This window comes from Carya illinoinensis, chromosome 5 (genome assembly GCF_018687715.1).
Source record: "Carya illinoinensis cultivar Pawnee chromosome 5, C.illinoinensisPawnee_v1, whole genome shotgun sequence".
NCBI classification, from domain to species: Eukaryota; Viridiplantae; Streptophyta; class Magnoliopsida; order Fagales; family Juglandaceae; genus Carya; species Carya illinoinensis.
The window spans coordinates 48,247,313-48,271,545 of NC_056756.1; the positions used below are offsets into that span (position 1 = coordinate 48,247,313).

The 24,233-nt window shown below is 32.9% G+C and overlaps 1 protein-coding gene across 7 annotated transcripts; it reads right to left on the bottom strand.

The window, feature by feature from the left end:
• Positions 1 to 5,257: 5,257 nt before the first annotated feature.
• Positions 5,258 to 23,508, bottom strand: LOC122310808 (cyclic nucleotide-gated ion channel 1-like). 7 transcript variants are annotated; one of them, XM_043124959.1, is made up of 11 exons: positions 23,209 to 23,508; positions 21,709 to 21,791; positions 19,453 to 19,957; positions 17,889 to 18,122; positions 14,501 to 14,784; positions 13,698 to 13,809; positions 9,664 to 9,771; positions 8,828 to 9,147; positions 6,404 to 6,461; positions 6,215 to 6,270; positions 5,258 to 5,446 (listed from the first exon to the last, which is right to left on the bottom strand). In XM_043124959.1, the coding sequence occupies exons 2-8, from the start codon at positions 21,747 to 21,749 to the stop codon at positions 9,067 to 9,069; spliced, it is 1,365 nt and encodes a 454-aa protein (XP_042980893.1). In that variant the 5' UTR covers positions 21,750 to 21,791; positions 23,209 to 23,508; the 3' UTR covers positions 5,258 to 5,446; positions 6,215 to 6,270; positions 6,404 to 6,461; positions 8,828 to 9,066. The 7 variants fall into 7 exon arrangements, with proteins under 7 accessions (XP_042980893.1, XP_042980894.1, XP_042980890.1 ...); XM_043124960.1 differs by having other exon boundaries at positions 6,172 to 6,270; XM_043124956.1 differs by having other exon boundaries at positions 6,215 to 6,325.
• Between the last annotated feature and the right edge of the window lie 725 nt (positions 23,509 to 24,233).

Below are 24,233 nucleotides of genomic sequence, written 5' to 3' on the forward strand. Positions count from 1 at the left end.
AAACTAGTCCCAATAATAATCAAAAGTTAGATGCAATGTAAACCTACAAAAAGAAAGTGTTCTAGTCATCATCAATAACCATGTTCAATACTTAATTCTCCCCCTCAATATTCTGCTACTCCCCTTTTTTATTTTCAGCAAATTCATCAAACTCCCACTTACTCAAACTCCCCCTAAATTTCACAATATCAAGATATTCCAATTTGTTTATCTCCCCCTTTTTGTCACTAATCTGACAAGACACAAAATAGAATAAATATCTTATGTGAGTCAATATGAAGATACTAAGAAAGACAGGATGAATAACTCACATGTGTCTCAATTTTTCATGGATTAAATGCACATGATATGTGAGCATAAATGCATGTTTAAACAATGAGCAAATGATTGAGACAACTTGGTTGAGACAAAAAAACAAACACTTGGTGGGCATTCCATGAAAACCGAATGACAAAGGCTAAGGACCCACTCAAAAACCGTCCTCAATACATGCAAACAAAATGCTCAACTGAGCAACCATAGTGATTTCAACGCAACCCAATCACATATAATGAATAGCCCCTCATAAATCGGCTGAAAAACATATCAACCCTAGAAATTTCAGAAGACCGAAAAACACATAAGCCTTACCTTGATTAGGATGCAAAGATGAGTAGAACTGGATGATCTTCAGAATTTCAAAAGTCTAACTAGTGATATGAGTGAATGAAGGATTCGGTTGGGTCTCAAAAGAGGAAGAAATGTGTGAGAGAGCTGGGCACCGTGCAAAATAAGAGAGAAAGGGGGTGGGAGATCGGCGCATGTATGAGACACAAGAAGGAAAAACATAAGGCACATAAGTGCCGTGTGCCTAGGCACGTGCCCGAGGAAAAAGAGTCCCACTGGGACTACTGCAACACTAGCATAAGTGACCAAAAAACACAGATTTAGGCTCATATCTCAAACAAACCAAAAAGGCTTCATATTTTTATTTCTGTATTTATTTTATAGAAACCAGAATAAATAGAGATTAGTAAAAATAAAAACAACAAAAAAATTTTTATTTTTAATTTTTTATTTTATATAAAGCAATAGGGCAAGTAACATGCCTAAATGCATCTTAGTTCAAACATAGTGTGACTCACAAAACAAATTCAATAAAGTACACCCTTTTATTTGCAACAATCACTATGGATATTCACTCCTCATAAGATCATCAATGTCAAAGTTCATGTGAGTGTGTGAGTGAGTATACTTATAACAAAGCATTTTTATGAACTCCTTTCTTCAATATCTTTTTTTTCTTTTTGATACCTTTATTCATGAAAGATTGCTTCTTATAGATGCTCACAAGAGTTTGTTGCTTCACCTTAAAAGTCAAACTTTATGCTAGGGCCTAGATACATGAGCATCTCCTCCAAACACTAGTTTGCACAATCCCCTTTTTTAAGTCCATTTTTGTTGCTCATCTTTTTCCACAATGATTAGAGCAACGATTCTTTCTATAAGGACTTAAGGAGATAGATCCGTGTAGGGTGTTTGTCTTTTTCCACAATGAATTAACACCGACTTTTTCTATATGGATCACTCTTTGTGTTTGGCAAGAAGAGAGCTCTTTATTGATGTACTAGGTTCAACTAGTATTAGTCAATTCAAGGTATGAACTCTCTCTTTGATGAGCATCTCATTAAATGATGTGAACTTTAATTATAAAAAACATACATATAAGTTTCTCACTGTGCATTGAAAATGAACTTTGCCAAGATAATCCATAGGGTTAGTATACACAAAGTGAATTGCACAAAGTAGAGAGATGCATAGGTTCAGGAATTTATTAAGTAAGAACACAAATGCTCAAACTTTGACATATCAAGCATGCACTTTCCTTAAAGAAAAGTTATGAACCAAACCAGAATTTTTTTTTTTTATATTATATTTTTCTTATTTAAAACTGAAAAACAGAAACATAAAACAAAACAGAAAAATAAAATGCATGTCCTAGGCTAATGCAATAATATAACGGATGCAAGAACATGCAAGTAATCCTATCCATTAATGTGACATGGCATCCTCTTTGACCACCCATTTTGCTTTAAATTTTGGTCTATTCTTTTTGTCAACATCACTTTGTATGATCTTTTCTTTATTTTGAAAGCAAAAATCTGCTATTTCACCAATTTTGAGATTTAAAAATTTGATTTGTTGACTCATATCACAAACTTGATTCTCTAAACTATTTCCTTTCCTTTTTAGATTTCTTTCACATCCATTTTTCTTCACTTTATTCAAGTTAAAGCAATTTGGTCTTATATGACCAACAACACCACAATAATGACAAATAGGAATAAACCTACCTTTGGACTTACCTTGTTTGGGCTTCTTTGTCATTGATCTATCATGTGAGGCTCTTAAAACATGAGTTGTAGACACGGCCTTCTTTGGAGTTTCCTCATCTTGACTTCCTTTAATAAAAATGATATTTTTTGATGAGGTGGCAGCGGATGATGAGTCTTTAAGTTCCATACCTTGAGAAGTCATATACCCCAAACCCGTGCGATCACAACTAGATTTTTGAATACTCAACATCTCTTCTAATTTTTGTGTTGCTGTTTTTTCTTGAACCTTTTCCAACTCTTTTTCTAATGCAATTTTTTGATCCCTTAATCTTGCTATTTCAATATCAGAAATTTTGAATGCCTCAAACAAGTTATTTTTCTCACTCTCCATATTAGTGAATTTCTTGTACAGCTTCTTGTTGAGTTTCTTTAATTTGATCACTTCTTCACACGCATCATTGTAAGCTTCTTGTAAACTCAACTCATGATCATCCACAACTAGAGCAACCTCCGAATCACTATTGTCATCATCACTTTCAGATTTTGTTAGCTCAATATCAGAAAAATCATTAACAACAGTAGAAAAAGCCACAAAAGTATTGTCATAATCAGATGATGAACTTGAAGTTTCAGATTCTGAACTATCACTAAGTGTGACATTCAATGCTTTTCCTTTACTTTTCTTGAAATTTGGACATTCAATTCTTATATGACCATAACCAGAACATTCATGACACTTTACTTTATCAGATTTTTCTTTATTCCATTTTTCAAAATAATTTTTCTTTACAGAAAATTCTCTACCTCCTTTTTTCTTTTCACTATACTTTTTACTAAACATGAATTTTCTGAATTTTCTTACTATAAGATCTATATCCTCATTGTTAAGATTTTCTTCATCAGAAAAATCATCTTGATTTTTTTCTATAGTTTTTAAGGCAATAGACTTACCTTTTCTTGCTTGAGGAAGCGAAGATTCATATGTTTGTAAAGAACCTACCAATTCTTCTACCCTTATTGCATCAAGATCTTTACTTTCTTCAATAGCGGTAACTTTGGGTCGAAATCTTTCAGGTAAAGACCTTAGAATCTTCCTCACGATCCTTGAATCCTCCACCTTTTCGCCGAGATTAAACCTGGAATTCACAATATCATTCAGTTTAGCATAAAAATCATTAAAATTTTCATCTTCCAACATTTTAATCTCTTCAAATTTTGAGGTTAGCATTTGCAATTTCGAATTTTTTACTATTCTTGTGCCTTCATGTGTAACCTCTAAAATATCCCAAGCTTCTTTAGCAATCTCACACATGGAGATTCTTTTGAATTCCTCGGAGGATACCGCCATGAAAATAGCGTTAAGTCCTTTGCTATTCAAATTGCAATTGCTAATTTCATCTTTTGTCCAAGCATCTATAGATGTCTCGGGTTTAGTCCATCCTCGTTCAACCAAATGCCATACACGTTCATCTAAAGACTTGAGAAAAGCCCTCATACGAACTTTCCAATAAGCATAGTTTTCCCCATCGAAGTATGGTGGAACGTGTAATGATGTCGACATGATCTACAAGGGCACGGATCACACTCGAATGAGTGAACCACGCTCTGATGCCAATTGAAATTCCCAACGTACCCCTGTAAAACCACAAAATTGTCTACCAATTTCCTTGAACAAATAGGTTAGATCTCAATTGTCAAGATTATGAAACGAATCAAATACTTTAAAATAAATAATCAAACTTGCAAAACACAACGATTGGTTACGAAGGGAAACCCTTTAAAGAACTCTTTAAAGGTAAAACCCTACGGGGCAGCCAAACCCAGGAAAGTCAATCTTATTATTTGAAAAACAATTACAAGCAATAATCAATTACAAAACCTTTGCAATTCGACTCTCTTACTTGCCTAGACAAACGACCCGTTTGTCTTCTACCGCAGTAGCAGCCAGAACCTCTGGCGATCTTCAAATGTTGACTTCCCTTCTGGAACTCCAGAGGCTGAAATCCAATCGATGTTGCTTCACACTCAAAACACAATCACACTCAAGAATATATGAAAAACCCCATGAAAATTCTCAAGTGAATTTTCTCTCATAAACACACTGAATATCCTCTGTAAAATTCGTGGCTTGAAGTCCTTCAGAAGATGCAAAACCGAATCCCCTTTAAATAGAAGATCTGAAAAGAGTTCTAGTTGCAGTAGGACTCTGCTGACGGTTAGCAACAGACGCGAAAACGCGTCCCGACGGACTGCTAACATTTCGAGATAACTTCTTCTGATATAGACTGAATTCTGTTCCGATTTCTTCTGGATAAGTGTACTGCTAACAGAACTCGATTTTGACTTCAGGAACTTATCTAAACAACACCTAAGACTTCTAGATAGACTCAATATTGTTTAGATATAAATCAATACTTATTTTACATTCATCCAAATTTAATCAAATAATGATAAGATAAACCTTATCATTCATTCAAATTTAATCAAATAATGATAAGATAAATCTTATAATTTAGTCATCTAATCCTAGCCAATTTTTGCCTTTACAATATATATATATCTATCTATAATAAAAAGCGTCTATGCGTCTGCTACAGTAATAAACAGTATTTTCTAATTCCGTTTCCATTTCGTCCACTTTTTGTGCATATTGTCCGTGCAATTCTATTTTGTGTTTGTTATATAATTATTTTAGTCTGTTGGCAGTCCACTAATATTCTTTCCGTCAGTCCACTATGTCCATTTCCAATATGTCCATTTCCAATACATGATTAAGCAGCTGTCAGTCCAGCCTGTCCATAATCAGTGCATGCCTACAGGTAACGTGTATAGCTCCCTGGTCAGTGCATCAGTGCATGCATACAGTAACTGTATGCAACACATGCATGACTTACACGTGTTCTCTGCTGAAAAAGGAACAAATCATACACATGCACAGAATCTACATACAGTAAATACAATCTCTGCTAAAAAAGGGACAAATCATACATGCATACGGTAAAGCTTATATTTGTCTGTGTTGTAAGACATGCATGTCTTAAACGTGTTCTCTGCTGAAAAAGGAACAAATCATATACAGTAAATACAATCTCTATATAGTCATGACTCGTGACATTCTTCTCAATACTTCCCTGCACAAGTAAATAACAATATTATTTAGCTCAATCAATTATAACAATATTAATAATAAAAGCACTGCATGTGTATTTTCATCTTCCACTAAATTTTGTCTTCTATAATGAAAGCAATGGTGTAAGTAATTGGGCAGAGGTATCAAGTTCGATGTAATGGGCAGACATCATACAGACATCTGGATGATTGAGGACAACAGGCACCTTAAAAGGGTCTTTATGGCTCATTTGTGTTCCCTTCTAACTTGGTCTCGTATAGCTGATTTGGTCTTTCTTTTAGAAGGTACATATTTCCTTAATTTTATTTCTTTCTTCATGGTAAGGAAAATCTGCCTACACATAATCTACCTAAGAAAAACTTTTATACTTTCCTGTGTATTCTTACAGTTTGTGGGTCAAAGTGTGGGCTGTATTCAAGACTTTCAGGGTTCCACACATTTCTGGTTTTATCTTTGTAAGTATATAGTATGGTTTACTTTGTTATCTTTCATTTGCTGTTGTTCAGATTTGTGCTATTTTTTGGTTTGGTTCCTTGGTTATATTCAATGTTGTGCTTGGTTATGTTCTTATATTCTAAGAAAATGACAAACTCTACACTAAGCAAACCAAAAAGTTGTATTTGTTCTGTTCTTATTTCTACTTATTTCTACTTAGATGAGTTATATACCAACAAACCAACATAATAGATGAGTACATAGATTATAGGGAAAAAAAACAAAACTTACCCAGATCTGTTCAACATATGCATTAAACATAAGTAGGCCTTACCCAGATCTGTTATATACCACATATTTCAACGTATGCATCAAGTCCATCAAGTAGGCCTTGAACAAAGTCATAAAAGTAATTAGGGTCATCACAAACAGAGAATGCATGAACCTACAAGTGAAAAATAGATATGAAATTAATTGACATGCCATGAACAGCAGATAAGAAACTACATTATGAAGGACAAACCTTTGCATCCAACGTACTCAGTGATGATCCCAGAGAAAGACAAGCAATAGTACCCCCACTGAAAATCAACAATATATTAGTATAATCATCAACTTCATTTTTTCTGCATCATAATTTTTTATCATGCCTATCATCTTCCCACAATAAACTGTAAGCAAGGTGATTTTATTTTGCACTAAAAAAAAAAAAAAAAAAGCCTTTCAAAAAAAGGAAATAATTGATACAAACCCAAGTTATACATAGAGCCTGCCCTATTCTCAATGTACAATGAGGCCCAAACTAAAATTTTTTGTTTCATGCCTATCATCTTCCCACAATAAACTGTAAGTAAGGTGATTTTATTTTGCACTAAAAAAAAAAAAAAAAAAAAACCTTTCAGAAAAAGGAAATAATTGATACAAACCCAAGTTATACATAGAGCCTGCCCTATTCTCAATGTACAATGAGGCCCAAACTAAACTTTTTTGTTTCTCGATAATCTTCCTCAAGTCAAATATCCCAGTACTCTTTTTGCCATTTAACTACCTTCAAAACATAAAACACGAAGTTAACCTGATTATTCAGTAAAGTTACTTCGTAATATCTCAAAACACTAATCCAACTTCATTACCCCATTATCTCCAAAGCCTTTAGTGGAGTTTCCTGCCCGTTACTTCAACGGCACAACCTATCAAAGTGTATGAAGAAAAAAACAAACCCCTAGACCATTAAAGGAAGAGAGAATCCTAAGAATCACATGAAATGCAAAAATAAACCCATAAATCAAACCTTAAAATCCAACAGAAACTCGTATGTGAAATGCATAAATCAAAAATTTACCCACTCAAAGAGAAGACTGCGTGAGAGGGAGGGCGTGGTGAAATCGGCACCGCAAGTGGGAGGGGTGGGGAAATCGGCTGTGAGAGATGAGTTGATCTTGGTGGAATCATGTTGGGGGACGAACGAAAGGGGGCTGGGAAGGGACGAAAGCTCAGAAAGTTAGCTAGGGTTCTAAAAACAACCCACGTGCACGTGTCTATGACCATAAAAGACCAAAGAACCCCTCGCGCTGCATGTCCATCCAAAACAAAAGACTCCAAAAAAAAATTAAACTTACAGCGTTGCTTCCGTAAAATCCAAAATGAAAAAAAAAAAGGCTTGTTGTCTTTAACCCATGCGTGAAAACTGAAAGGAAAGAAACTGACCCAAATGCATATCTTTCATCAAACCAGAGAGAATCTTAGAGAAATCAAAGAAAAAATCTACTGCTTTTGAAACATCAAAGCTTACTACGTTTTTCACTTTATCTCTTCTCTCATGCTGCTTTGCATTTCTTAATCTAAAATAAAAAATAAATATAAATAAATAAAAAATATAAATAATATGTTGTGCATATTAAAAAATATTATTTAATAAAATAAAAAGTTTTAAAATTAAGTATAAACTATACTATTAAATAATTTAAATCACAATTCAAATTTATACATTTTAACTATTTTTTCATTTAAAATTAATAATAATAAAATGAAATAATTTAAATATATTTATTCTAAATATATATAATATATAATAATTCAGTTTGTTACCGCCTAAAAACACAAATTTCAGTTGGCGTGGACATGAACTACTTGGCGCATAGTTCAAATAAAAATTTTATTCATTATTTTTACACCACATATTATATATAATTACATCACATGTGTTGGACTAAGTTATGTTTTGAACTAATATTTTTGTTGAGCTTGTATTAAACTTATCACATGAAATTTTGCTAAAACTATCGATGTTATAAATATGTGTTAGACTATATCATATTTTGAACTAATATTTTTATCTTTTAATCTATACAAGCATGTAATTATTATACTATACTTAACTATCATTATCTTAAATATTTACTAGATTTCACAACTTTTTCTATAAGCTTTAAATTATTGATTGAAATCAATTTTTTTTATAAAATATATACTTTTTTTTAAATAATTATTTCATTAAATTAGAGCAACGTGCATTGCACGTTACTCCTACCTAGTGTATATATATATATATAAAACAACTTGTAATTATTCATAACAATTACGTTCTAAGTAAACTATTGCACCTTAATTTTAATTCGATTAATTTAGAACTTGGATGTGTTAATTGCCTAACATTTGTATACTTAGTGATACTATTCCATAAATTTTCAATATTTCATTTCATATTTTCTCATTTCCTATAGAGAAAAATTATTTCAACTTTCACTTGTAGCATTTTTTTTTTTTTTTTTTTTGTTCTAATCCAAAAGGCAGTACCAAAAAAGGGGCTCACTCTCCTAATTAGTAGAAAGAAGAAAGGAATAATTTCTTATTTGCTTTATCCATAAAGGAAGTAGTACTCTCTAGAAAAAATTGAATTTCTTTCTGCTCTATTTATAAAGGAAGTTGGAAATTAAAAAGGACTTACTTTCTGTAGTAGGGGTAAGCAGAGAAGTAGCTGAATCCTTCTTCTAGTAAACAGGGGAAAATGAGGGAACGGATTCTCTGCATCAACAATAGCTTTATTTTCACTACGAGATATTATGCTTTCTGTGGCGAAAATACTTTCGTTTGCCACGGACTTGATCCAGTTTTCTTCATCTGTAAACATTCTGTCTACTTGATCTATGATCGTCTCTTTAATTTCTTCAAGCCGCGGTTGTCTCTCTATCCACTCAAGTACTTTCTCTTTTCTGGCTTTCTTGTCAGAATTCCAAATCTTCCTAAGAGCATTAGCATTGGCTTGACCTAATGCATCTTCAAATTTAACCAATATCAACACTTTTTTATATTTGCCTATTCCATCTAAATTCAATCTCCACATTGGATTAGCCATTCATTCTCTATATAATAATAAAATATTATTAAATTAATATTTTTTTAAAAATAATTTTTATCACATTTTATAATTCTACCAATTTAATATTTAGCAATATTATATTACAATTAAATTAATATTATAAAAACATATTTTCAAAGGTCATTTAATCCTAACAAAATTCTATCAAAATTTCTTTACTAAATATCTTAACCAAATATCTAGCAACACATGAGAATTCATGTTAAAAAAAAAAACTGTACTTCCATAAATTGAGACTTCCACTTGGTCGGTTGGAGTGAGAAAATAATTGTTTATTATTTGGTGAATAAAAATGGTCTTTCATATTTGGCCATGGACTGTAGCACAAGTTCATAATATTTTGAATTTGCCCAATTCAATGTGATGAGTTTTTGGACCAAATTAGTCCAAATTTAGCCAAGTACCGAAGCCAATGAGGATGCTCTAAGTTGCCTAGTTTGCTGCTCTCGCTGAGCTTCCTGCTCTCGCTGAGCTTCCTGCAGCTGCCTTTGCCCCTCCCACTGCATATACATCTGTTGCATATCAAGCTCAACACATTAAATGTTGTCGAGAAATTATCAGTTGTCAAGAAATTAAGACAAAATTGTAAAGTTATAATAAGGTTTTCTTTTCTTCTTTTTTCTTGCTCAATTTGTAGTCTGTAGAAAAAAAGTAAGATTAGATCTGTCTTGCTGCATTGCTTTCTTTAATAGATTATGGGTTGAGGAGATTCTTTACAAGGGGTGGAAGCCAATATTAGCCATATGAGTCCCTATATGCAACAAAAAAGCCAATTGAAGCTGGTGCCTATATAAGGAGACAGCACATCACACAGTCACGCCTACAATTTCTTCATCTTCAGAGATAGGGTTAGCATATATATATATATATATATATATATATAATAGTATGACAAATTTGCATCCTCTTTCCCCTTTTTCCTGAGCTTAAACGCAACCCGACTGTAATATCATTGCAGCATCAGTTTTAAAGAAAAATTGTACACTCTGTTTTATCATTCAAATTCTCCCCTAAAACGGAGGACGTGATGATCATTATTCTATTTCATGGAATGCCTATAGACTGTAAGTTAATAAACGAGGAAACTCATGTAAACAAGAATCTATAAACAACATACAAAATCCATACAAGTGAGTGTGTAGAACTTTTTTTTTTCTTTGGTAAATTTTTAAAAGAACTATTTACTCAATGTTCTTATACCTGTATATTTGACTCTCTTATAGTAATATAATAACATACAAGTGCATGTGTAGAAAATTATTTGAAATTAAATTTCTATTTATTTTTACAAAATCCATTAAATAATATCTTTCTAAAAAGATTTTAAGAAATTTTTAAATTTTCTCATAAGCAAACACACATTTAACTTTCCATTAATGAGAAAACATACAGTCAACATAAAATATTAAAGAGCACATACAGTTAACATACAACGTGCATGGGGCTTAATACACTTCCCAAATCCAGGATATCTGAATAGATCAATGAAATTATTGTGATGACACTCACGTAACGAAAGCAGAGTATTTCAGAGGAAGAGTTGTGTCTTCCGTGGTCCAAAAACTTGTCAGAAAAAAAAAATTATAACTCTCTTATTGATAAAACAATTGCACTCCCATTACAATACCGTCCGTTGAAAGCACCTTCTTGTCATTGGCTTGGCATAGGGATTGTTGTTACACTCCCTGACATAGTCAAGTACCAGTAGGAGTGTTTAGTCGCAGTTATCAACTAGGAAATAAGGATGTTAATCCATTAAGTTAGCATTTACAATTTTTAAGGAATTTTATTCCTATTCCGTTTATTACTATAGGATCAACTTGTTAGCTCTATTTAAGACTTAGCACATCTGATTATTTTGAATAAACTACTTGTTGATCCTGAGATGGGAATGTCGGCGTGGTGAGACTCCACACGGCACACCAAATGTCGGCGTGGTGTGACTGAGCTAAACCTCAGATCGAGAGGGGTGGCTTAGTGCATGGTTGGGGAGTTGGGGTGCCTGCCACACGGCAACACATTGTTGGCGGAGATGAGGCGGTTTGTGGAGGGAGTGGTGCCCATGAGTAGGTGGCCGGTCAATGTGCTCCATGGCCTTGAAACCAATGGCCAAGGAGTGTGGGCCATTTGTGGGTGGTCGAGAAATACACCTGGTCGTGGAGGGTATGCCCGCCACTAGATGATGTTTGCAGCAACGGACCCAGAAACCACTAGCAGTACACTTGGTGACCACTTGGGAGGCCACTAGCCTCTTGCTGTGTGCATGGCAATGTGTACTGGGTGAGTGGTCGTTGGCAACCACATGCTAACTACGGGTGTCGAGGACCCCACTGTTCACGGCCCCCATAGTGGCTACACTAAAAACCACCAGTAGTCCACATGGTGGTTGCCAGTAGGCTAGGCAGATGGACAATGCTTGTGACTCGGGATGCGCATGTGTGTGTGCAAAATGCACTTAAGTGTGGAGTACTCGCCCATGTACTCTCCTGTTTTGTATTGTGCACCCGAAGTGTATTAAGCATTTGTCGCTTAAGTAACGAGTAATTAGGTTTCCTCCTGGGCAAGAAAAGATTCACTCTTCCTTTTCTGCAACAATGTTGCTCAAAAAAATAAAAGTGGGGAAGCTGAAAATACTTATGTAGAGAAAACTTCATTTGCTCCTTTGGTGATTATTCAGCACGCCAGAAAATCAAATCCCACAAACGGTGCGAACTGTTGATGCATAAAAAATCACACAGCAAACCAAAAGGGGAAAAAGTGTCATCCCCAACCCGCTATGCTGATTCAAGCCTCGATCGAAGTGGTCTGGAGCCCACAGTAATGCTCTGATGCTCGGTGCGTATATCCATAGAGGTGAAAGGAAAATAAGTACAGAGAAAGTAAAGAAAGATGGAAACAAAAATTTACGTGATTTCGGCATATTGCCTACATCTATGGGGCGTTTGGAGAGAGGAAATCTACTATAATATGCTTATTTTACAGTCTCTCACAGTCTCTCGTCCTCACTATACAATGGAAATCTGGAACCTATTTGCTAGAGGAAGTTCTTTCTCTGGAGTCCCTGGTTGTGAGGTTAAAGAAGCTCTCTTTGAAGAAGAAGTCAAAATCCCCTTTTATCTAATCCCTCTTTCCGCGTGCCTCCCCTCCCTTTGCATATCTGACCATCTTTCCCTTTCCCACTTTCTCTTGACATTGTCCACCCTTGCCTCCTAATACACTCGTCTCCCTTATCTTCCTGCTTTCCTAGTGGTGGCGTAGTCTTGGGACTAGATATTTTGTCCCTTAAACCATCCATTTATAATAAAACTAAGAATTATAGGCTATGTAATAAACTCATCTAAAATGGAAAATGATGGAGAAGGATCCAGGTACGATGATGTTGAGCTATCATATTTGAAGTTAATAGCACTAGACTATCTCGAGAAGGCAAACCATTGCAAATTTGGTAGAAAAATGTATGGTCAAGATTCCTCGATTGGTTGAGGAAAGGTCGGGATTCCTCGATTGAGCGAGGAAAGGTCGACACTATTTAAGCCTGACTTATAAGCTAGATTTTAACGAGATACTTATCTATTTCATATTTTATTATTTTTCCACAATTAGAATTTTTCTTTTTTTTACCTAGCTATTTAAGCCTTGCTTATGGGCTTTAGAACATATATTCAATTTTTATAAAAGAAACTCTAATTTTAGAGTTTATGTTAGAGTTTATCCCTATTTGTGTTTTTCTTAATCTCAATCTCTAACTTCTATTGCTTAGTTAGCTATCAGAATAATTCTTATTTTGCTCGAACGTCAGAAAGTCAACAATAAAAATAAAGAAAACCAAAATTTGATGTTAAACATAAAATATGGGCTAGGAAGGTGCTAACGATCAAGGAAATCTTTAAAATCTTCTAAAGGAATCTCCCAGTTGTCCTGCATCACACTCTTTCTCGAATATTTCTTGTTTTTGTTGCAAGCTTTGTGAAAAACATAAAATCACAAACGAAGCAAATGAAAGAAAAGGCTGATGTTTAACTAGTACTGATGAGAACAATATATAGAGAAAAGCTTGTATACAGGAATAAAGTTACACAGCTACCTACAAATGCAGCCTAGTAAAACTATACGGCCGGGGTAAATAAAAGTAAAGTACTTAGGAATTGCATGCCGCACGTTTCCAGAAACCGGAAAACTCTGTTATTCAAACAGAAAAATTATATTGGGCTTTGCTGCATATCATCCTATACCATATTTAATTTTTTTTGTTTTAATCCTATTAAATTAATTGAATTTTTCTACTCATTATCTCTGTACCACATACTTTCTAAAGAAAAAAAATTAAAAGATAAAAAAATTATGTGTTGTGTGTTGTAAGGATAATGAGTACTAGAATTATTCAATTATATAAATACGGGCTATGAAGAATCAAAAAGTATGCATGTTGATCACCAACCTGCAAACGCCCAAGGAAGTACATAAACAGTAGCAAGCCAGAGATGGAAGTTAAAACTGCGAAACAGTTTTCCCAGAAATGCGTACTTGTTTGAAGGTTTGAACCAAAAGAACTGCGAATTTGCAAATACGTACACTGTAAGATGAGGTGGTGTATTCACACCAGAAATTATTAATTAATATAGTACCAAGCTGATCAAAGTAAACAGATAAAAACTAATTAAAATGATATACATGAGGTTAAGTTAAGACTGTAGGCCTGGGTCAAGATAAGGAAGCCAAAATGATCATAATCCCAAGCCTAGAACAAAATGATATTATATATTATTAATGTTTAATGTTGCAATTGTACACACGTATGTATTAGCATATATATATTCCTCCAAGTGAAAGTTAATGAAAAAAAAAAAAAGAGTGGAAAAATTATGCTTTGCATCCTCACGTATGGTATCATTGTTTTTGCAATATGCACCTTAAATTTTGAAGCTTTGCATCATTGAAAACTTGCAGTTAAACGAGACTTATTTCTCCATTTCCCGAACGTATGCTAAATTGTACTTTGGACTCGATTGTTCCAACTAATATATAGAATTTCTTTAATTTATCTTTATTTCTCTGATTTTAAAACCACTAATATGGTACCAAGGATCCACTCGAGAGGTGGCCCTACAAAAAACATGAATGCATAGACAATTAAGCACAAGCATGTATGGCAGTCGACATGGTGTTGATGAATGCAATGACAAAACTATTGTGAAATAGCTCAATCATGCAGAAAGAGCCTAAACTGTAACATTCACTAACCTCAAATTTCGGAGGCCCCACCAGAAGCAGTACATGATCTTTCGCGGAATATCCATGGACGCCACTGTACCAGATTGAAGCGCTACTTGGAATATTCCAAAATCAAAGGCAGTTGTATTTGGGGTTTGTATAGGACAATAATCGTTTAAAAATGTGTAATTTCCAACGCTTCTGTCGTTACAGTCAAAAGAACTTCGATTGCATTCAATGTGATTTTCACAAGCAAGGTGCCAGCAAGCTGTCTCTCTCTCGATAGAGAAAAAGTACCAAAAACCACCCAGTATCTAAAATACCATTCAACCGATCTTAATGATTAGTAAATAATAAAACCTACTATGGATTTATTTCAATAGACGAGTGAATAGAGAATGAGAAGAAAAATGAAGGAGCATCTATGTGTAAAAATGACTCAGAGTACTAATAGTTTAGTACTATTTTAACAAAATATACGAGGTACAATTGGGACTTTAGTTGATATTTTATTAAATCTCATTACATTCCCTCTTCTTCCTCCCAATTTAAGGAGGAATGATAAATTGAGATTACAAAGGAAATTGAGGGAATGTGAGTTTCTTTCAACTAACTTTATTTACTCCTAATTAAACCCCCCAAATGATTAAATGTTCATTCTATTCCCGCCTACTTAAACTCCCAAACAAAAGAAATAATAGAATATTTTAAAAACAAAAAACCTATTTTTTTCTATTCCCTTTGATTCCATTCTCTACTGATCCCAAATAGGTTGTTAATAAGCAATAAAGCTTGAGACGAAAAAGTAAAAGAAACGGAGAATGAGGAGATGAAGGAGAAGAGTAGGTGGGGAGGAAAGCAGGAGCCAGCTAACGGACCAGAATCTGATCAACCTCAAAAAAAAGACCAACACCAAGTCAAACACCTTCAAGATAAAGACAACAAGAAAGAAACTGAAAATAGAACACAACCAATAAAAGATAGAAATTCAAACTAAGGCAATAGCTTTGGGATACCCAGCCCAAAGCCTAGGCCGAAGAGCCCAACCCGTTAAGTCCTAGGGTTATGACTTCTTCCTTTTTCCTCTCTCTCTCTCTCTCTCTCTCTCTCTCTCTCTCTCTCTCTCTCTCTCTCTCTCTCTCTCTCTCTCTCTCTCTCTCTCTCTCGTCCCCTTCGTTGTGCAATCACCCCCCACAAAGGCTCACAAAGGCTCCCTTCCACTCTCTATCTTCCTCTCCTTTCTCTGTCTCTTTCTCTCTCACTCACATTGTCCACTTCTCTCTCCTCTATCTCTCCCTCTATGTTTCTCTCTTTCTCTGCGCTGCATTTCTAGTCACACCAAACCGTTGCCACTTGTCACATGCGTTGTATATCAATACCCTAAGCTGAGATGGAGCACTATCTTGATAGAGCTCCTCTAGTCACTTAGGAGCGCATAATACTGAGTATTCCCTAGATTTGGGTTGAGCGACAACGGGCTCGAGTGAGATAATAACGATCTCGAGTCGATGGCATTGCCTCTCTACTAATGGAGGCTAAAGGATGCTTGGCCACCAGAGCCTGAGCTCGGAACTAGGCATCGTTTGTTACAAAGTCACATACACGGTCATTACCCGTAGTGTGGCAAAGAGAATCAGAGTGTGTGGATGGTCCATATAGGAGAGACCGTGGTGCACACATTAATTAAACTGGATGTTTAAAACTGGGGTTTTGAGCCTTACTACTCAATAAATCTTTATGTGGATTTTGATATGTTGCTCAAAAGCCTATAACTTGGTATGTATGAATTAATTTTCTTTGCATCTATAAAATATTGCATATCTTCAGTTTTTTTTCTCCCATTTTGAGTAGGTGACAAGTGACTTATGAGCATGGTGTGATGTATTTTAAATTCTTTGGTACTGATATTTAGAATCAGTTACAACCCTTTTATTTTTTCTGTTGCGAATTAATTATACACTTATTTATTGAGTTTGTGAGCACACACTCATTATCACAATGTGCAAGTGGTGTATCACCCAAGTGGCCAACATTCAAGCATCCTAACTCCCGCCAAATCACAAGCCGGCCGGGGATTCCAAAATAACCATGATAAAGTTGTTGATAGAAATATTATAACAAACTGCATATATACAATACAATACAAAACTATAAATACATGGACTTCCTCTCCGAAAGATACAAAGGAAAATATAGTTCAAGATCAATATTTGTTTAGTTTCCATATGGTATCGAGAGTCAACTCAGTCCAACGTCTCCTTTCCCATTGCCATTGCAAATTCCTAGATCTAGTATTTGTTATAATTTATAGTAGTCATCTTTTATGATTCTAATGTGCTGGTGAAAGATTGCTAATGAATCGTGTGGCTGTTTGGTGTTCTTAGCAAAAGTGATCTATCAAACCAAGCTAAATCCTACTTGCAATAAATCAGCAAGTCAATAAATTCAAGTCTTGCCCGATTTATTGTTTGTTAAGATTAAAATTACTTATGTTTATCAATAAAGTAGTACGTAGTGTCCTGAGTTTGGAAATCTTATCCGGATTAAATCAGTGTTTAATGTGTTAAGTTTTGGAGGATATGCTTATGCATTTCAAACGAAAAAGGGAGGTTAGATGATTATGTAATTATTTTAGTATGACAGCCATGAATAAAGAAGAAACTTATTTCCAAATATAAAACATAACGTTCTACAAAAACTTTTGTCATTGCATCGACCAAAAGAGACACTTTCAAAAGCTTTTGCAAAAATACTTGAGTGTCAAATTTATACTTTCATGACAGACTCACATTTAAAATATGGGCTATTATTGAAGATTGATATCCATTCTTTTTCCTTTTGAGATAGTACATACTTATAGAGATCAGGGGAATGGTTAATTGGCTGATGCATTACCAAACTTGGGTGCTATACTTGTTATACAGTTGGGTATTTTAGTTTTCTTACTCTAGTTTTTGTAGAGCATAGTTTTAACAAAAGCTTCGGTTTTGGAATTTATGTAACTCCAAAATTTTTAGCCCTTCTGTACAATGGTATAACCCCACCAAAAAGTGAGAATTAGTTTGGGGTATCGCTCTTTTTAATAAAGGAAAGTATAGTTGCAAGCACAATTGTGCACTAATCTGTGTACCAATGTGATGTGATTGGTCAAAAAGTAGATTTTATTGATAACAGTGTTAATTTAAATTTTAAGTATGAATAAATCAGTGTTGGTACACAGATTAGTGCACAACTGCGCTTATATGTAGCAAAGTTCATTAGGTTAATTAGGATCAAGTTTGTCAAAGTTCATTCGTATGAAACCTAAAGAAAATCAATAAACCTTGATAAAGATATTCGTCCACTTATTGCTCCAAAGTTTAATTAGAATAAAAAATTATATAAGGCAAATAAGTACGAAATTGAGAGTCAAACTTACATGACTGGCAGCAATGTACATAAACAAGTTGAGCCCAGCTTTCACTGCTATGAGTCTTTTACATGGTCTACCGTCCTGGACCTCCTTGCTGAATGCTTTTCTCAATTGGACTGCAAACAGGTGGATAAGAATAGCTCTTGGCAGATATTGGAATAGAAGAACAGCTGTCAAGACTTTCCTTTTATTCAAAGATTCGGAACCTCTCAGTTTTGAAAAGATAATTGGAAGCAGCACCTGGACAAGTGACAGAGATTACGTATATAAGATCATTGTGATTACTTTATCATATTCTTTCGAATATATTACTAATCTTCATTTTTTTCTATTTTTACAATATACTATATATCAATTTATTTATTTTTTCTTCATATTATTTAAATAATATTTATTTATTCTATTTAAATATTTCCTTTCTACCAATAAATTTATAAAATTCAGATATTTTTTTTATATTTGTAATATATTTTTATATTCAATGTAATATAATGCAATCCTATACACATAAAATAAATATATAGTAAAATAAAATTTAAAAATAAAATCAAAATATGAAAAAATTGAATAAAATATTTTTTATAAGAAAATGAAATAGAGATGTTTAAGTGATGAATAATAAAAGGAATTTACTTATATAATAAAAATCAAAGTAAAAAAAAATGAGAGATTATATGAATGTAATATCGCTTTAGATTTTTATAATAGCGGCAATAAATGTTATTATTGCCTTCTTTCTTTCTTTCTTTATTTTTATTTTTTTTCTTAACTGTTAAGAAATTATTTAAATTACTTTTTTTTTGTTTTTTTTCTTAACTGTTATGAAATATTTTTTTTAATATTAAAGGAAAAAAAAAATAAAGGCATTTTGTGAGTGATCGGTCAGTTCTATCAATAGACTTATCGATCTAACTGCCCTTATTTTTATGACTTAAAGTTTTACCATATATCTTACAAGTAGTGTTAGGCTGCCGCCAATAATAACTACTAGTTGTGTCACTTAAGTACAAAAAAAGTACAAAAATGCTTGTTTATTTTTTATTTTATTTATTTTTTGTTTTTTAATATTCTCACAAAATAAGAAATATATCAATATATTAAAAGTCACTTCTTTAATTATTAAGAAAAAAATTTAAAAAAAATTAAATACATGAGCAGTCAAAGTGAGGGAATAAACTCAGGCAACATACTAACATTTTCCATTTCTTACAGTAGTATAGCCTAAATGATACATTATAAAAGAAGAAGAGTGATATTATATATAATTATAGAATACACAAACGTCATATAATTATTTAAAAAAAATATATCACTTATTATTAAAAATTAATTTTTTTTTCATATTAATTCGATATTTACCTACTTTTTTCAAATGAATTGTGCAATACTTATACACTCCACGAGTCCTAATATCATTTACACAATTCTGAATCATATTATCTGTTAACAATTTTGTATTTACGTGCGTTAGTTAAAGCTAGGCATCGTACTGCTTAAACCAAATTAATCGAGAACTTGCTTATATGGGTAAAAATATTAAGCATATATAAGATCAGTGACCCTTAATTACCTGTGGGATTGGAAGAATTGCCAGGACGTCAATCGGCAATGACCACAATTCCGGTTGAGCTTTGCGGTACCAGGACAGTAATCGGCTGAGCCACAGTAATAGTTTTAATAGTTTAGGTAAATTTGCATTTCCGGTCATTTCAGCCCATTTCGGTCTTGTATCGTGCGACTCTCCTAGTTTTGCAAAATGACGACAACATTGCACAATGATACGCACAAGCAGAATCGAGTCCAGAACAGTTCGCAAACAAGTACTGCTGATATATAATCTTCTATCTAAAGCAACGCACTTTCTTTCTTCATTAATCACCGGAACGTAAAAGAACAATGGGTCCACTATTACCGACAACACGAACCAGAAGAAAAGTAAATCTGTAAGTATGTTTTCATCAATCCACTTCAGTATGTTTTCAATCCACTTCAGTATGTTTAAAACAATCCACTTCAGTATGTTTTCAATCCACTTCGGAGGTAGAGTTTGCTGTTGCCTCTCACGATCCGGGTCCCTAAGCAAAATAGAACAAACAGGCAGTGATTAAAATCGTGGGATCGATCCAAATAATTATGATAAATTGTCTGACTCCAATTGCCCCCAAAACTTACCTAAATATAGTTTGTTATAAGGTGCCATACTGCAGTTCCTTAGCCATACAAAACGCTCTGTTTGAATAGTAAAGATGTTTCATTTCATATATCTCATTAATATAAATTTTTTAAAATTTTAAAATAATAATAATACTAAAAATAATATTATAATAATATTTTATTCTACTTTTAAATTTCATTTTAATTTACTATCTAAACTGCACCATAATTAGTGTTTTACAATAATAGTACCAATCTATAAGTCACTATATATATATATATATACACACACATATATATACATATACATATACGGTCGCATGTACCAAGAAGAAAAAAGAAGCTAACTTCGGTAGATCAACGTGCATGCAGGTCTATGCATTTAATGCCTCTTGAGGTCATTAAATAATTGGTCACTAATTATATATTTCAGATTGAATTTCAATTTCTCCACAAGGGACAAAATACTTGTAACATCCCATTAATGATGTCAGCAGCTTTCAGCCATACAAATTCACTAGCTAATTAATCGCCGGCAGTAGGATTGAATAACAACTCGAAAATTCAATTCCGTTTTGATTCCAACAGAAATAAGTGTGGAGTTTTTCTTAATTTTTCAGTTAGAATTGGAGCTGGAGTAAGAGGTGTCGCTAGATCAATTCAAACTTCGATCCCATTCAACTTTATTATCCAATTCTGACTTTGAATCTGAATTCAATACTGTATATTTATTATAAATATATATATTTATTTATATATTGATCATATATAGTAATATAGTTATATAGTTATATAACTAAAACTAAAACTTATATAGTTTATTATACTTATATAGTTAAATTCAATAATATATTAATATGAAATAATTATTATATAATATACTTATATTATAATATAAATAGATTATTAATAGTTTAGTATATGTAAATATTATAATATTATTATCATATACAATCAAATATAAAAATAAGTTAGGCACTAGTATTGAAATAATTATAATATAAAAAGTTAATAAAGCGAAATATTAATGTACTGGGCACTAAAAAATCTAGCATACAATTAAGTTGAAAACAAGTTAGATGCTAGTATAATATAATAACATGTAATTAGACATTATAATATAAGTTTAGTATATAAATAAATTAGACATTATTATAAAAATAACTAATTAGTATAATAAGTTAATGATTTAGTAGTTGGGAACAAATAACTTATTTGGTGGCTGGCTGTGTTTCAGCAGTTTTGATAATGTAATTTATGTTTTAGTTTTGGCTTACAATAAAATCTGCAGTGAATAATTTAATTTTTTTTTTAATGTTTTAATTTTGGCTTGCAAGTTGTTGTAAATCCGCAATGAATAATTTAGTAAAATTGACATAAATCAGTACTGAATTATTTAGTTTTATTTTTTAATTTTTTTAAAAAATGAAATTAGAAAGTCTATAAAAATAATTTTTTAAAAAGTGGGTTAAATATGAATATAAACAAAAAAAAATTCAATAAAAGTATAAATCCAATTTTTAAGAGTCAAAGTTGGAGTCGAATCAGAGCTAACAAAATTGGAGTCTCCGACGAAGTGAAAGTCCCCGGAATCGGATTTAAGGGATTCCGGCTTTGACTTTGTCAGCGCTCACCACTAGCCAGTAGGAAAAGAAGATGCTCAGTGGCTTACCTAGTTACCCCATTCTGTTGCTGTTGCCTACTTGAGCTCATACTTGAAGACTGAAGTAATGTACGCCCTACGCACTGTGAATCCTGATAAAAAATGGAAAACAGATTAGAGAAACGTACATCACTCTTGGTCGACCTATTATTCTAAAGTGCATGAACGTCCACAGATCGTTTTTTCAAGTAAAAAACTACAGCTATAATTAAAGGCGTTATCACTGAGAAAAATATTCTTTTCCTAAACTAGGTAGAATATCCGGACACCCAAAAAAAAAAAGAACAAAAGAAACCTCTCAGAGCATCAGCAATGAATTATTCATCTTCATATGCAAATTTCTATGTTTTGAAGATTGATTTTGAATATGAACAAAATTTCCCACATTGGATTATGCATTTTTTGACTAAATAATAATAAAATATTATTTTTTATTTTTTTTCCTAAAATTCCTAATCTCTGGGTGGTATGTTCAGGAACTCACAGAAATCCCATGTTTCCATTTTTGACGTGTTATTTATGCCTATATGTGAGTTTGAACTTCCACAAGCTTTTGTCCCCAACATTTGTGTAGATGACCTTGCCTGTTTAATGCCTATGCACCTCCAATAAATTCAATAAAAATTCCAAACAGCAAGTCCAATAAATTCCACAGCTGTTTATATATACAGCAACACAAAAAAAATCCACACATACTCTATGTGTGGTCTAATTTCATACAAATTCACAACTTACTCTATTCTATTCCATACAAATTCAATGTTCCCAAAATATATGCCATACAAATTCTACATCCAAGTCCAATAAATTCAATCTACCATATATATTCCACACATACTCTATGTGACTTCTAATTTCATATAAATTCACAACTTGGACAATTCAACTCATAAATTCAGTGTTTGTAAAATATACATCATACAAATTCAACTTCCAACCAAAAGAACCTCCATACAAATTCTACTAAATCCCATGTATCAAAATCAACTTAGTAGAAAATCTACAAAGTTGATTTTAATACAACTTGGCAGCTCCGCAGCAGCTCCATGGCAGTTCTCAACAGTTTCCAAAGCAAATTGATAGCAACCAGTAGTACAAAAAAAAGTTCGAATTTGGTGCAACTAGCAGTACAAATAGACCCAAAATAATGTCACCACAGTATTTACAATTTCAAAACAAATCTCAGAACCAACTCAACCGAAATGCCATGTACAAGATGAAAGGAATCAAATGCATGTACAAATCAGGGGAAATCAAAACAAGCGTCAGAACCAACTCAACCGAAATGCCATGTACAAGGCTCGGGGAATCAAATTAAAATACAAATCAGGGGAAATCACCAGAAACCTCAGAACCAACTCAGTTTGTTCTATCTATCTCTATTCTCAATTCAATATTCAGAGCAATCACATTAAAAAAAAAAAAAAACCCTAAAAATTTCTAATCAGGCCAAATAACACAGAAAAATATTCTCCAACCAAAATCCACAAATGGGTTCGGGGAAATCACCTTTTGGACGAGAGAAGAGCCCGCCGTTGATGAAAAAAGCACAGAAAATTTTGGGCGTCCGAGAAAACAAAGCAACGAGAGAGAGGGGTGAAATGGGTGTCGAAGAGAATAAGAGAGAGATGTTCGGTAGAGAGAGAAGAAGAGAATGAGATAGAGCCGTTCGGGGATGGAGGCCGTTCACCGATAAGAGAAGAAAGAAATATATGCTTTCGGCGATGGAGGCGTTTGGGGATAGAGAAAGAATAGAAGAGAAAAAAAAGAGAAGAGAAAAAAGAAAAGAAAAAAAAAAAGAGAGAAAGAGAAAGCCAGTCGGGAGTTTGGAGAGAAAAAGAATAATAAAAATAATATTTAAAGATGAAAATTGGTTATTTATCTTTAAATAAACACTTTAGCAATTTATTTAAAATTATAGATATGCATATACCAATGCAGGACATTTTAAAGGCATAATCTTCAAATTTTAGGATGAAGATAAAGATGAATACTCCATTGCTGATGCTCTCAGTGCACGGTTGTGTCCGCCTGGGCTTAAACAAAAAAAGACAGTTTCAAGGATTTGATGAAAAACTATCAAAACTCTCAAATCTTTTTATAATTTCTTTCTCAAATATTACTTAAATATAAAATATTTTTTAATTTTTAATTTTTAATTTTTTCTTCTAATCATTATTCAAATACAAAATTTTATATAATTTTTACAAACTTTAAAACAAAACATAAAAATAATACAACTTTTATCAACTTTAAAACAAAAATATTATTAAAAATTATATTCAATTAATTTTTAACTTTATAGTATGTTTATTTAAATTTTTGTCTCTCATTCTCCAAAATTTAAATAAAATACTTTCATTCAAACTATTGTGTTATTATTCACAAGAGTATAAAATACTGCAAATATTATACGAACGTCTCCTAATTGTCTATACCCTAATGAATTGAAAAAGAACGTGTATTCATATAGCAATTCATTGAACCTGATAGACTTGTCACTCGTGTGCTCGAGCAGACCAGGACATGGACTG

Coding starts and splice junctions, on each gene's coding strand:
- LOC122310808 (XM_043124959.1), bottom strand. CDS start 21,749: ATGAGCTCAAGTAGGCAACAGCAACAGAATGGGGTAACTAG. Junction 14,785..17,888: donor TGTACATTGCTGCCAGTCAT/GTAAGTTTGACT, acceptor ATGGTATTTTAG/ATACTGGGTGGTTTTTGGTA. Junction 9,772..13,697: donor ACTTCCTTGGGCGTTTGCAG/GTTGGTGATCAA, acceptor GATATGCAACAG/ATGTATATGCAGTGGGAGGG.